This window comes from Dromaius novaehollandiae, chromosome 22, assembly GCF_036370855.1.
Source record: "Dromaius novaehollandiae isolate bDroNov1 chromosome 22, bDroNov1.hap1, whole genome shotgun sequence".
In the NCBI taxonomy this organism is placed as follows: domain Eukaryota; kingdom Metazoa; phylum Chordata; class Aves; order Casuariiformes; family Dromaiidae; genus Dromaius; species Dromaius novaehollandiae.
Window position 1 is genome coordinate 4,310,878 of NC_088119.1, and position 16,033 is coordinate 4,326,910.

Below are 16,033 nucleotides of genomic sequence, written 5' to 3' on the forward strand. Positions count from 1 at the left end.
CCGTCCCTAGCAGATGCAGGCATGTCCGGATGGTAGCTTTTAACCTGGTCGGTAAAAGCTGTGAAAAAGGCATTTGGTCATAAAACATGCAAGATTTTAAAAGGCGGGGGAGGGAGGGGCGAACCCCCAAGGTAAAGCAGACTCCTGGTAGGCTCTTTTGCTTTGAAATGCTAGTGGTGGCTTAATGCTAGTACCCACTGGGTTTTACAGTTAATGATGTTCCTTCCCCGACTGTCATCTTCCCACCTGCCGCATTGGACCTGCAGTGTTTTATCCTCCCTCAAAAACCCCGGACTCAGTTCAGGCCTTCCACTCATCTAAAGCTGTCCACATCCACCAAAATGTCCACTGCAACATTTTTACGGCCAAAGCTCCTAAGGAAGCCAGTAAAACGGGGACAGGTGCACGCGGACGGCACATAGGAATCAACCTTGCTGCAACCGGGGCAAAAGGGAAAGTTCTGCAACATACCCTGCAGAACTGACAGCTTTGTCGCCATCCCAAAGTGCAGTTTTCGGGCAGTACCACTCTTGGCACTGTGCTGCGGAGCTCAACAGTAAACTGCTGCTTCTGCTGCCCAGAATGACCCTTGAAATTCTCTGAGGCCTGGAAGACTGAGCCACGGATGGCAAGGTCTCCCCTCCCTCACCTGCTACAGCCTGCAGCACAGTCCGAGCTGGCCATGGGATTTAGCCCGGGGCTAAAGCATGCATGTTTAGCGAGGAAGCAAATGGCAGGAGTCAGACACTGAAAAGGCTGCCACAGGGACGGAAGAGACACTGCCCCCATACTCACTGGGTCTGATAATGAGCACAGTTCCTCTCCCAAAGGTGAGCTGTCTGTTGCCATACACACAGTGTTTCAAACAGTGTCAGAAACCTCCCATCCTCCCAGCTGCTCCTCAGCTTTCTCTGTTTGGTCTTAAACTGGCTAAAGTGGAAAGACAGCAGAAGGATTGAGGCTAAGATGGAGAAGCAGGAGAGGCAAACATACTTGGATGAACGCGTAACTGCGTCCCTGGCCCAAACTGGAGTTTTGCCGCGTTGCTGTTCACACAGTGGTACATGCCCTAACAAGAAACCACCCAGGATCAGCCTGCTCTTGAATCCCCTCCTTACTCATTTTGCAAGGAGCGAGATGCACTCCTCAGGTAGGAGATGGGAATTGCATCAGAGACTACTACCCAGAGAGGACGCAAGGTAAAAATCAGAGCTGAACTTCTCAAGCGCCTTTGAGAAAACCCGTTGCTCACTGGCACAGGGATTTTTCAGACACGCTGGCAGAACGGCTGGGTCTTGTGTTGCTCCGAGAAACCCAAAAGAGCTTTCTTGCTGTCACTTTCCTAGCTTCACAGCAAAACAAGGCTTTCACTGAGAGCACCAGGGTTTGGTTTGTTTTCCTTTCCTTTCTTGTGCTTGTCTCCTTTCCTGCTCCTGCAGCGCAGGTGTTGGGAAGCAATACTCAGATGATATTGCAGCATGCAAACATTGACCCACTTACGTGGCAAGACGGTCGCTTTAGTCCCTGAGCCAAGGATGAATCTGCGGATGTTCTCACAACAGCAGGGCACCTTACAGAAAGCTAGGTCCCAGCCGGCGACACTGTCACTGGTCTGGCTTTACTGGACGTCTCCTCATTTACACCCTGGGCAGGTGGGGTCCACAGGTTCAAAGGGAAACCTGCTGCCTTTCTGCCAATTGCATTTGCGGTGGGTAACTTCACTTGCTTGGCTTTATGGAGAGGCCTTCCACTTCTGACTATCGGTTCACCCACAATTCCATCCTCCATACGCACAACCAGGCCTAAGACTTCCTCCTACTCCTTTCAACGTCCACCCCTTATCCAGGCTGGAAACAATTAGCATTATGTCCCTCAGTTTTTCTGTCCCTGGCTTTATTCAGGGGGAAAAACAATCATCATCACAGTAATGTGTTCAACTGTTGAGCTAGCCCTTCAAGAAACATTTAAGGCAAAGCATACTCTGAGCCTTGCCCAAACTGCACAAAAGTCACAGCGTAAGAACCAGAACAGAACCCAGGTTGCGAATCGCCCCCCGCCCTTTCACAGCCCCGCTCAGGCATCGGACAGTTGGCGATCGATCTGTCCGTGCGCCCTAAACCACAGCTCTATTACTGCTGACGACTAATCTGTCCGCCTGTCTTAAAGCACCTCTGCGTGGTGTTCTTAGCACCTTTCTCTGACAGGAAAAGTGCTGCACCTGGCCACGTTTCTACCCACGCCAGCGTGTTTCAGCTCCGATCGCTCATTTATGGGGGGGTTTGGGCACACGTTCATTGTCTCAGAACTTCTCTGCTGGCCTGCCTCGTCTGCGCTAAGTGACTTGGCTTGTAAGGTGATCCTGCTATGACAATTAAGTCTACATAGCATTCCAGTGGACACTTAAGGTCTTTTGAAAAAGGAGACACACGAAAGCTGAACACTCACTTGGTTTGACAGACACTGTGGTCCCTGAGCCAAAGGTAAGCTTCTTGTAGCTGGAGCCATAATCACACAGCATTTCCTTCCATAACAAAAAGCCTAGCAAGCCACTTCAGCAGCACCCTCTTTCCCCAAGGCTTTGCCCACCTTGGCCAAGGACATGAGGGGCACTGGAAACGTGACATGGGGTGGGAGAATCCGAGAATCCCAGGGCCGGGAGTGGAGGTTAACAGCCTAGCTATGTGAGATGAGGCTGGTGCTGGAGGCCAGAACTGATGGGCACCCACCAAACTTCCCCTGCAGTTCCTCCAGTCCATTCCACCCCACTGGTTGCAGTTAGAATGGCAGATCTCTCCCAAGACGGGAGAAAACCAGTCTGACCGCGGCGCACATTCCCTGGAGGTCAAGAACAGCTTTAAGAGCACTGGGCATGCCTGCCACATCTGGAGAGCACTTACTGGGCATCACAAGGAGCCTTGTCCCCCTCCCAAAGGTGAGTTTGTAGGCACCATCGTTCACACCGTGCTTCCTACTGCAACAAAAACCCCAGTGGGAAGCACTGGCCTCAGAGATCCTCCCCACGCACCTGGAACAGGACTAGTGGCACGGGAGGTGCTCAGGGGCAGGAATGCCCTTGGGCTAATCCAGGAAAGCACGACTTGCCTCTGCTTGGACTTTGCGGAGACCCCAGTCCCTGAAATTTAGGAGCAGACGTGCAGTCAGTTTTTGCTACCCAGGCACACTGACCACGAGGAAGGGCTGCTTTGGACCCACATGGCATTTAGCCTGAAAACAAAGTCAGTCGCTAGGTATGCTCGCACAGAAATTACCAAAAGCCCAGTCACCCTGCGGCTCTCAAACACCCAAAGAAGAACCGCAGAGAAAACAGAAGTCCTTGGCACGGTGGAGGACTTACTTGGTGCAACATAGAGCCTCGCTCCAGAGCCAAAGACAGGTCTATTACGCACTGCTTGCAGCTTTGCACAACATTTCCTTTCTCAACCAAAACCTTGCCACCACTTGGGGCGGCTGGGCATCCAGAGCCTGGCTAGACAGCGTTGAATTCAAGTCAGAGTCCCCTGTGTCCTGAAGCGAAGAAAGCCCACCGGGCGGTCTGTGGATCAAGAGCACTACGTGGGACTGAGAGGCTGTAAGGCCCATTCATAAGGACTTCTGCTTCTGGCCAGAACCAAAGCCTGTCCAGAAGGAAAGGGGACTGCATTTAAGCCAGCGTCTGCAGAATCACAAGCCAAAGAGGAGAAAAGCCAGGAAGCCAGCTGCCAGCTGGAAAGTGTGTAGCTTTACCCCAAGTAGGAAGAGACTGCAAGAATCTGGCTGCACTTACTAGGCACAACGTGAAGTTGTGTCCCTTTTCCAAATGTGAGCTTGTTGTAATTCACACAGTGGTTTTCATCTCAACAAGAACATAAGCTCTACTACCTCCTGTGTGAGAAAGGCAACGCTTGCCCTTGGGTAACCCAAGTGTAACCCAGCTTTGCCCTCCAGGTGTGGAATACTTTGGGCAGACACCCAGAACATCTGTCTGCTGGACTAAGTCACTGCTCAATGGTTCCGACTTCTGCCGGCAGGATGGACTGACCCCATTGCTCATGAGGAGAAGGGGGAGCTGGGGGAAAAGGACACAGCAGAGCCCAGCTCGGCAGAGGGAGTGGGCATCCTGGGGCCCTTCAGAGCCGGGAATGAGCCTGCTCTGGTCAGATAATGGTAACTGCTCAAGGAATTTGAAAGGGCTAGTTCTGATACCTGAGCAAAAGAAATAATGGTAGCTAGGCAGTAGGCGTACTTACTGGGCTTCACAACCAGACGTGTCCCTGTCCCCAGTGTCGGTTTGTAGTTTCCTGTGTTCACACAGCCATTCGCACCACAGCAAAAACCATCAGCCGTTATTCCAGTCCCTCCACAGATAAACTCTAGGAGAAGAGCTCCTTCCCGTCAGAAGCAGCCCTTTAAAGCCAGGAATAGCACTGGCCTTGGTAAGACGGCATCCAGAACAAGGCAAGGAACCCCTTGGCTTGCGCTGTGTGACGGTCACACTGGTGTCTTACGGAGAAGTGGGTCGTTTCTGGACGTCTACCCTCTGCTCACCCAGACAGCCAAACAACGTGAGCTGTTTCCAAGCCCAGCTAGCTGCCGTTAGGTCACTTGGGCTAGCAACTTCTCCAGCAGAGGTGAATCTGCAATCCTGTTCCTGAATTACAGCTCTGGAAACTTCAGCTCGTGCCAACGCCCTTGCGGCGGAGTCAATGGTGCTGCCTCGGTTTAGAGCAGCAGAAAGTCTGGAATTGCCCCATGCGTGGCAGGAAAACAGTCACCTCTTACAACTGTCGCAGTTACCACTATTACCGTTTCAGCTCTTACTATTAGAGCTGTTACAGCAACCCACTGCAAGCTAAGGAGCTGCCAGTAGAGAAGCTCATCTAGAGGAGGGATGACCGATAGGACTCCGGTGCAGCCAAGACCGTTCAGCCTTTCTTCAGCACTTCAAAGGGCAACCACCCCAAGCTGTAGCAGAGAGAGCAAACTGACCTGCCCCACATCACACAGGGACGGTCAGGGCACGCAAGGGCCGTTCCCAAGCAGCAAGGCTGAAGACCTGTGTCTTTTAATGGGAAAGCAAGGAAGCAGGTAACTGAAAGAAGCGAGTGAATGAGAGCACACCTTAGCAGACCTTGCTTGAAATTCATCCACTATACTGCTACTGCTAAGAAAAAAAACCAGAAAAGACAAAAAAAAAAAAAAAAAAAACCCTCCGGATCAACGTGTGTATCTCCCTTTTCTACAGGGTGGCGTGGAAAAGGGCTTGAAAACTTACTTGGTCTGATCCTTAGGCGAGTTCCACCTCCAAAGATGACTGGGCTTCCATAACTATTCACACAGTATGTGCCTTCACAGCAAAAACCCTGTCAGTCATTTCTCCCCTCCACTGCCTTATTACCTCCAAAGCTGCGGGCTTGCTCACTTGGCGTTTCTCCTAAGACAGTCTTCCCAAGTTAATTCTTTGGGGACTCGAGCTTGGACTTCCCCTAGAGGTTTTCCTCCTTAGGGATGTCTTCCAGCTGTGATGGAGATGACCGCTGGTTGCAAGCTTTCTCCTTTCTCCAAGCAGAGGAAAGATGCAGGGATTACTAGCAAAATTCCACTTTCAGCCTTTGAGCAACCCTAAAAGCACAGTTCTTTTGCCAGACCCTCCGGCACACTCCAAAATACCTGTCTTGGTTCTGACTGCCAAATCTCCCCCCCCCCCCCCAACACAAACACACAAACTCCCTCCCTGTGCAGACCAGTTTCTAACAGTGCCCAGAGGGCTTTCTCAAAGGCTGAAAACGTGGACAGAAGCCTGTCTGCAGCCACAAACAGGAGCAAGAGAGCGGAAGGCAAGACAATGTTTGCATCAGAGGAACAACCGGGAGCTTTGGACGATTAAGCAGGACAAGGTTCTGGGCAACGGAAACAGAAAGACAGTGAGAGTCCCTGAAGGCCTGGGAGATTTCTGGGAACATACAGAGGTGAACAAAAGCCGTACTTGGGGTGGGATTCCCCTCTCCAGGCCTGGAAAGCCATAAGGGGCTGAGCTGTTCATTTCCCATGGAGAGAAAGCCACTGCCAGCATGTGCTGGCAGGATCTGTTTTTTATGTTATTTAGTATCTGTTTTTTACTGCCAGCACGTATCTGACTTTTTGCAAAGCGATCATGGGGGAAAAGAGTCTGCACCCTTGCCACATGCCTCCGGCTCCAAATTACAGCATCTTGCTCTTCACTTTTCTCTGACCTAGCCACAGAAATCCCAGTCTCAACAGGTCTCAAAGGTATGAAGTGGGAAACCAGACCCACCTATTCCTGAGTGTTAGCCCATGTGCACTCTCAAAGGTGAGTTTTGCGTGCTTCCTCCATAGTTCACCCAGGAGCTTACTGCTTTACAACAACCGCCTATGGCAGAGAGGTGCTGTTTGCAAACAGCATGACCTCAGAAAAGCTGGTATTGGTGGCTTCCCAGTTACTCCATGGGAACACATGAAAACCCAGGTCCTCAAAAAAAAGAAAAAGGGTGGGGGGGGGGGGGCGGGGAGGCAGGCTATCGAAGCTTAACAAATGCTATTTTGGCAGGCTGATAACTCATTCCAAACAACACTGATCAGTCCCAAAGCCCCAGCTACCTAGCAACCTTGATAGGGCAAGGCAATCACCTCTCCACAGAGCAGCTTGAGAGACAGCTGAGCAGCTCTCGCCTCACACAGTGACCGCTTACTCTTCCCAAATGGGGCTGCCACCAGGTCCTTGTTCCTCCCTGGGATTTCAGTCAACAGCCCTGTTATCACAAAGGTGCTTACCAGGTTTCACAGAAAGTCTGGTTCCGCGTCCAAAGGTGAGCTTGCCAAGACCTGCCGCTGTAAATTGCCACAGCCACACACAGCCTTACAACAACCCTACAGCTAGCAGAAAGGAAGCATCCTCACCTTCTGAAGAGGCTGACATGTGCCTTTCCCTGCTGAGTAGAGGAAAAATGGCAAAAGGCAGAATCAAATCACTAAATCCTGACTGATGACTACATCCTTCTCCAGATACCGGGCTAACACACAGCTTCTCTTCACCAGACAGTGGCCGTGTCCAGAAAGATTGAAGTGCTGCATTAGAAGCCCTGCAGGAGCCCCCCCACTCTGCTCAGTATACGTATGTTGAGATGTTTGCATTTCTCTCAACCCCACCACCTTTTTGTAAATACGTCTTTGTAAAAAGCTTTGCCTGCTTTCCAAAGACAAGCTTACTGCCCTCCCTGCACTGTGTTCCCCCAGCTGCTCACAGCTTTGCAATACCCTGAGAAAAGGCACAGGGCTGTGCATGCTCGGAGGAAGACTTCCTAACATTCGCGCTGTCACATTACTGTTATGGATACTTTTGCATTGCCCTACGAGGGTAAAAACAGAAATATTCAATGAAAGGTAATTCTGTTTAGATCCATAATTAGATAGATCTGTCTATCTAGGGCTTTTCTTCTATCTAACCTTTTTTTTTTTACACATTCCTTTTATCAAACAGTACGCTGTATTATGTCTTTTAAACATTCCATTTATCATCAACTCTCACACAGCTCTTCCTTAATATTTCCCTCCATCAAAACACAACTGGACATGGTTCTGGGCAACCTGCTCTAGCTGACCCTGCTTGAGCAGAGGATTTGGATCAGATGATCTCCAGAGGTCCCTTCTGTGATTCTGTGATATTTATCTCATTGCTTCCAGAAAGTCACCTGCATAATAAATTCTGTTCTTCACCATCATTCCTCACTTACTTGGTCTTACTGTTAGCCAAATTCCCCTCCCCAAAATTAGTTTATCTGCTGTTACTTCATAGCTCACCTCGTGGTGAGTGGTTTAGTACAAACTCCGTTATTCTATTCACTTGAATCTGCCAGCTGAATTAGTCAAGGGTGACCCCAGAGCAAGTCTGCCATTTAGCCTTTAAGTAGAAAGCACACTTTTTGGTATGCATTTCTCTGTATTGTTGTCTCAGGATCTAACTTTCTTTCCTTTCCCAAAGGGTTTCACACAAGAGAGTTCTTATTTTTTTCAGATATTTCCAAAAACAGTGGAAAGGGGGTGAGGAGAGAGGGGGATGGAGGGATGAAAGAAACATACATCATATGTTTGAGAAATTGAAGTTACTCACAGGAACCAAGAGCTTGGTCCCTCATCCAAACGCAATTTTATCCTAAGCAGTATTACACAGTATGCAGCCCTCAAAATATGGTGCATAGTTTGAAGACACTATTTAAGGTACACAAAAATATCTGATTAACAAAGCTGGGAGAGAAAATTGTTGGAAGCCTAGTTTTCTTGGACTACTGGATTTGCTTATCCATTTTTCCAACTGCAGGAGTTGTGCATCATTTTTTTTCTGCTATGAATTACGCAGTTTGATGTGCAGGTGCCTCCAAGCTGGGAGGAGACACCTGGCAACTAGGGAAGCATTACCCAATCTTGTTACAAGTTATCTGAGAAAGAATATAAGAAACAGGTCACACATGGGAGAGCAGGCTCTGCTGTTCCCTACAGTCTCTCTCAATGGGTGGTTTGTAGATTTTGAGCTGAAGGGTTTCATGAACCATGAACCTATCCTTCATGAGTTTATTGCAAACATTTGTTTAAACTGACATTGTGTGACCACCTTCTGGCAGCAACACCCACAGCATTACTTTTTCAATCTTTTTTGTCTAGGCAAAATTATTTTTGGTCAGGATCAGCCCTCCATCTTTTCACAAAAGCCATTCAAAAATTAACCTGATGTTTTTCCTCTCTGCCTGAGCATCTGTTCCATCCCTAGCTTTTCAAACTTGTCACACTGCTCTCCAACGGTTTAAGTCTTCCCTTCTAATGTGCTCCAGACTTCATGTGAGTGTTGAAGACCCAGATAATTCTCCAGTACTGAGCACTTACTGGCTATGATTACAAGCTTGGTGTCATTCCGAAAGATGAACTTGTATCCTGAGCTTCCAGTATGCTTCACAATATGACAGAAACTCGTCTCCCATTTATAACAATCTACACAAGATCTCCAAAGCAAGCCAAATATGTATTCATAATTTACATCAACACAGAATGAGGAGTCTCATTATCTTAAATTGAGCCTCATTATCTTAAGGTATTAACAGCCACATGCTAGGAAAGGCCCTGTAAGTCCAACCTTATGAGGCAGTTCTCATCACTGTGCATTTTGCTGGCCCATATTGGTTTTCAACATTTCCCTTTGCCTCTTCTCCAAAGATTTTTGCTAGTCTAGGAAGGATTTAGAAGCCCACCTGCTGTTGACTTTCCAAGAAAATTCTTGCATATGCAAAACTTCTGCTTTGACCAGTTCATCAGCAGGAGTAAGGAAGGGAAAAATATATATATGCAGTCATGGAAGTCACTTGCTCTTACACCAGGTGAAAATTTATAAACCTGTTCTTAATATATTGTGGAGAGATTAGACAGGCAAAACACCTTGTAAATCAACAAAAATACTTTCAAGGAGAGCCACCTCTGAGAATTCAGACGTACCTGGAGAAACCATAAGTTTGGTTCCAGCTCCAAATGCAAGTTTGCCATAATTCCCAGTATTACACTGTGACACACTGCTTTGCAAAAAGGTATGCACATAGCAGTCTATGCTGAATTAAGATTTATAAACGTGGCAATGCAAGATGCTTATTGGAATAATCTAACCAAGGCAAGTTTTTGGACACCTCCTCACTATATATAGTGAAATAAACACTCCCTTCAACCACATTCAGCCTGCTTAGTCATTCCTGACACTCACTAATGTAGCTATTGTCTACCACCTAATTAGTCATGTTTATTCTTTCATCTGTCTCCGCACCCTAGCAGCACCTGCTTGTCAATCTGTGCATGCATATACAGCTTCCCAGATAGCATCTAGAAGCCTTCCAGCTGTTGACATTGAGTCTAACCGGTCTGTGTTATCTTTTTGTTCCACTTTCCTTGTTTAATAAAATGCCCACTCTCCTTTGTGGGCCTCCTTTAAAAACTGCCTCCTTTATTTTTTGATTAGTTTTAGCATTATTTTATTTTATATCCCCAAATCTCAGCAGCTACCAGGAAATCTCTACTTGATTACAGTTAGGGAACAAATTTCTTACACATAATTTTATTCGGAATGAAAGGGAGAAACAGACTAAAGTGTTTTTAGTGAGTATTTTTCAAAGCCTATATTTTCCTAACTTGGAAAGTTCACATATCTGGATAAAGAAAAGCTTGGCTCCCACTCCAAATGAGAGTTTACTAAGATTTCCATAAGAAACACCATGAAACAAAGCTTACTTCAAAATGTTGCAAGTGTGAAACTATTCACAGTGGGAAAATAAGTTGCATGTATCTATAACAGCTGCCAGATTTAAGTTTTCTCTCATAGGAAAGCTCCACAGTTTATGAAATTTAAATAATTGCACTGAAGACCATCTTCTACGATATCCATCAGAGAGATACTATAGTAACAAGGAGATTACTTTCAGGCAGTAACCTATATCTGAACTACATTTTGCTATTGTCTTAGCAAATATTTACTTTATTATGATTTTAACTGGATTGGATTTTTCCACTGTGTAAGTCAAAGCCCCAAATCTCAGAAATCTTACTCACTTTTTTCACAAGCCAGGTTCTATGGACAAAGGTAATCTGGTAAGTCTTCATAGACATGCTGTGTTGTTTGCCATAACAAAAGACTTCCTAACATTCGCGCTGTCACATTACTGTTATGGATACTTTTGCATTGCCCTACGAGGGTAAAAAATGGCTTTTACAGTACTCACAAGGGTTTACTGTCAGCTTTGTTCCAGCTCCAAAGGTGTACCTGTAGCCGCTGCTACTCACAGCAACAAAAGCCATTACACAAAGTGTCTCATCCCGCTGTAACAAGGAAGCCTTCTAGTGCAGCTGACAGAGGAGCTTCCCAACAAGGCAGAGGCAGAGGGGCCCATTTCAAACAAACAAACTGACCTCAGAGGTTTAGGTTTGCTCTCTAAAATCTAAACATCATTAAATACAACACCAAGGGTGTTTTAGGGACCTGGAACATGTGAGAAGAGCTTTCCAGTCTCTAAAGGACGGTTGACTAGTTTGCAGGACTGGCAAAAGAGACGCCCACCGCAAGAATTCCTGGCAGAGTTCTAAATAGTCTCAGCAAGTGGCTGCATTCAAAGGCATGCTTGGACACAGCGTACACAGTCTTCCACCACTCTTCAGCGAAACTCAGCAGAATACCTAATGCCATAATGAGGAGGGCAGCAGAATCTCAGCCTTGCCTTTGTCATGGGAAATGCATACTTGTGTTAAGAGGTCCCTGGCTTTGGAAAGAATTGGGTTTGGGACTCCCAACCTTTTGAAATCACCATTTGCATCTCTAAGCACCATTGGCGGTGCCTTGGAAGATCTCCTCTAGACTTACAGCCTTTAGAGTAAGAGTAAGCGGCGACACACCTGAATCTCCCCCCCTCCCCTCACCCCAGAAGCCTCTTTCGGAGGGGGAGAGAAAACAACTTGCTGTGCATGGCATGGTATATAAAACTGCCTGCAGCCCTACCTTTGAATTCAGCAGTGCATTCTGTCCTTCAGGCTCCTTTAAGTCCCTTTTCCCCAGCAGAACGAAGCAGGGGTTGCCCTGAGAATCTTGTTCCAGTCCCAAAGACAACCTTTCTGCCTGCGTCCTGCACACGGTGCAACACTCCCTGTCAAAACCTCACTCAGCACAGATGCAGCTGTCCTCTGGGCTGCTACTGGGATGCACCCAGAGACTGGGAGGAACAGTGCCCAACTGTCCCAGGTCAGCTGGGCCCCAGTAAAATTGTTTCACCCCTGAGGAGCTCCCGCTTGCCCCTTCACGTCTAAGCACGCTGCGTCATCTGCCTTCAGCTCTTTCCTACACCAGTGCCAAGGCTGTTGCTCGGAAAAAGCATTTGGAGAAAGCTGTCCACCAGCTGAATCATCGGAGACTGAGGATGCCTACCAACCAAAGGACTTGGTGCCTGCTCCACAGTGGGTGCTTTATATCTCTGGCTGATCACCAGTCACACTTTTTCCCAGCTGGGCCACACTACTCACCCGGTCTCACAGTTAAAACGGTCCCCTGGCCAAACGTCAGCTTGCCCATACCAACATTCACACAGTGATCTAGGAGCTAGCAAAAACTAGCAGCACTTCCCCCCAGTTCCAGTGACTTGCTGGGCTCTTGCAAAGGGGCCAGTGTGCTGGCCCTCCCTGGAACACAAAGGGTCAGCACTTCTCACATATTTATCTGGAGGGAAGGACAGAACCAGTGCCTGTAGCAAGCCCTGCCGGAGTAGCACCAAGAATACCCAGGGGAGCTACACTGTTTCTAGAGAACCCAAGTGCTTTTGGACCTTTGCAAAATGAGTTTTCAAACAATAGAAAACATCAGCGGTGTTTGGAGAGGGGGGAAAAAACAAACATTGCGGATGCACAGCTGTTTCATCCAAATGCAGGGAGCTTATTAGGTGATTTACAGAAAGTAAGTATTGAAGCATCTTTGAAACATAAGAGCTATAGGCACTCATCCCATAGCAGTGGAAAGTCTGATGAACCACCCTTTTGGTATAACTCATTTGATGCCCTTTGAAATTCCTTTAAGGAGAGTATTTTTTACCATAATCAGGAGTATAAGAGAATTGCATTTGTAGTGAGAAACATCTATTTGTATTAAAATTACCTGGCTGCACAATTATTTCTGTGCCTTTTCCAAAAGTGAGTGCCCAAAATGACCCAGCATTCCCACAGTTGCAAGCCTTTATGCAAAATTTCTTTGCCAGTAGGCTGTGGGAGAGAATCCACAGCCTTTAAAAAACACATACTGCTAGACAAGTCTGGAGTTGGTTGTAATTTCCACCACTTTTTTTTAAGCAATTAACATAGCTGTTTCTAAATAGCTGTTTCTAAATCAGCTACCAGATAAAACTCCTCCTCTTATGGTCTAATGAGATATTTCAAAGAGACCAGGCAGCTAAGCTGGTCCAATCCAACAGACCAGAAGTATATAAGAAAGAAACCAAAGAAAAAAAAACAAATGCAAGGGAAGTCCTGGAAAAACAGTTTAAGGTCCTCTCCACCTCCAAAACTCTCTAGGAATTATTGTAAGGATTCCCCTCTCAAACAAGAGCTTTTCTCCAGACGCTAACACTGTCAGTCCTTGCGAAAAAACCAGACATTTTCTTGCTGCTGTCTTTACATTAAGTGTTCCAGCCACACATTCATTTCATCCCTAAGAGCAATAGATACTGAACATGATGCCTCCACCAGGCTCATTCTGTAGTGCCAATTTCAAGTCTCAGATTCTTCAGTCATTCTCAAGATTTTTGTTTCAGATCATGCACTTACTTGTTTTAACAATGAGCCTCATTCCTTTGAGAAACTGCAGCTTGTTATAGCTAATTCCTGATTTCACACATCATTTATTTCTTTTGCAAAAACCTTTCTTACTCTGTGGTTCTGCATGAAACACGGAAACATCTGATTTGTGATGCTTTCTGGATAGGAATGAACCCAGATACCCCCGTCCTAGACTTACCCACCCCAGTGAGGAAAATCTAGACAGAAATGCTTCCATTCTACAAGCTACCTGGACAGGAAATTTTTTTTACCTCCTTACTGCAAGTTTGCTTTCTTTGTCCCCCACAAAAAGCTCTGATCCTATACACAAATCTAAGTAAAAAAGAGTTTGCAAAATAGGTGAGAGTATTTGCCCTTGCAGTCAAACAATTAACCATGTCCCATATGCATTTCTGTGATGGATATGCATGTTTTAATTATTCATGTGCATAAATTATGTGTGTCAAAACATATTTAAAAGAATAACTTGCTTTTGTAAGATTTTTAGAGATGCATGATTGCAACTCCACATGAGACTCTTTCTCTCACCACATCAGGACATAAAGCACTCACTGTATTTTACATGGAATCTGGATCAAGTTAAGCCTATACACAGTTTGTGCAGTCTGTACACACTGTGACGCTCACTAAGAAAACCTGGATTTTTCTCTCATCACTTTTTACATGTTACTTTTCATTCCTAGCTCTCCCCTTCTCCCCCGTGCCCCCAATATTTAATACCTTTCTGGAAAAGGGACAGGCTTGCCACAGAGTTCAGCAGAACTCTGACTTCACCCTTTTGAATCTAAGGCCAAATCCATCAGAATTACCATTCTGATCACAAATCAGAACCTATTATAATTATTTAGTCTGACCCCAACATAATAAAGGCAGGAAAATTGAGCGCAAGATTCCTGCAGTATTTGAGGTCCTCACTGTAGAACAAAAATGACACCTTATCCCTACAATAGACCCTACGAATTATGCACCAGTAACTTCATCTGGGTACACTCTGCAAAGAGTTTTGGAAAACCCCACGCATTTTTTGTTTTAGTTCAGAACAAGTGAAATTGACCCTTCAAACTGTATTTCAATATCCTTCAGTATATTTGATCACATTATCCTATTGAATCTAGGCCTTCTGGCATTTGTCCAGCTTCCAGAAGAAATCTTTAGGACTTTTGATTTCACACTTATTAGAATAAACCTAGTAATACCTTTGAGTTTTCAACTTACAATTTACTTTCAGCTATCAATTTCTCTCCCCCAGCACTTTTTCTTTATCCTGAAAGCCAGAGAGTTCTTCACATCATGAAGAGTATGAAGAGAAATAGGTAAAAATGTGAAAAGGTGTAATTAACTAGAAAACACTTACTTGGCTTAACAAGTAATATTGTCCCCTGCCCAACTATTTGCTTTCTTCCTGCTGCAGTTACACTGTCAGATATTCCTCTACAAAAATCAACTCTGAAGTTTGAATCTAAGAATTTCTAGTCTAAAAGCACCCAGGCAGTCTCAGAACTGTACTGTAATGAAAAAGTTGTGCCTTTCATAACACACATACACACAAAGGCATATTTAGATACATATTTTATGGGCTATGTCATTTGGACAGCCAAGAGTTGTATTAGATGGACTTTAACCACATCTGGGATGTGCTGAAATACTAAGGTCTGTTTTGAGACCACTACTTTTACCTGAAAACTTACTTGGAAGCACAGACAGGTGAGTTCCTCCACCAAAAGTGGACTTTCCATAGCCACTACCAGTTACACTATGGTAAGTCTCTTTACATAAACCTTTATTGGAGGAATTTAACAGATTCCCAGTCACCACAGAAAAATAGAATTTAATATTGCCTTTGCAAAATGTTAGGAGACTATATGAAGCAAAATGTTCTTGCTGTGTTGGTGATTGTATCTTCAGAAGTTTCCTTTTGTTGGTTAAATTTATGCTAAACCACATCTTAAGCCAGAAATATTATCACAAACATCATAACAAAATACTCTGCTAGCCACATTAGTATATATTTTGGGGCTGTAAAAGCAAACAAGTTGCAAGTTTTACAATTTTTTTCCCATTTGAGATATTTCCAATGAAACATGGATATAAAAAGAGGACTGCATTTAATATGCAAAATTTCCAGAGTACTATTGTGGCAATATATGAATTTCAAAAGAATTAAAGAAAAAAAGATTTGTCTGAGTTATTTCACACCCATGACTCTTGTAAGAAAGTAGATTTGGGAAGGCCACAGCACTGGGGATAAGAAAAATCAATGCTGAAAGGTGTTTCATTCTTATGGGTACTCCCCAGAACAGAGACACGTTTTTGCGAGCCTCCAAACAAATTAAATGCTTTAAAAATAACACATGGAAGTGAATTAGTAAAATTGGGTTGATATTAAAAGCTGAACCTTAGAAATAAAAGTTAGCTTGTTAAGTTTCATCTATGAAATACTTTACTTCTCACTTACTTGGCATTACAGCAATTCTTGTTCCCTGGCCAAATGTTAATTTCCCTGTTTCTTGTATTCACACAGCCGGGAAGTGCTTTACAAAAAACCCTCCAGAGAAATAAAATTCCCCTCTTAACTCTTCCTCTTCTACAGGAGAACTTAGCCAAACCCAATTAGAAGTATTAAATGGTGATATCCATAGATTATTACTGGATGTGACCCATAACTTGACTAAAGAGAACT

At 45.3% G+C, this 16,033-nt stretch overlaps 1 gene segment (V, D, J or C); it reads right to left on the reverse strand.

Annotated features, from left to right (window-relative positions):
- LOC135330652 (T-cell receptor alpha chain constant-like) overlaps positions 1-15,312 on the reverse strand; it is a 45,179-nt gene extending 29,867 nt beyond the window's left edge. The window contains 1 exon segment of the C gene segment in view: positions 15,042-15,312. Coding sequence covers positions 15,042-15,297 — 256 coding nt within the window.
- Between the last annotated feature and the right edge of the window lie 721 nt (positions 15,313-16,033).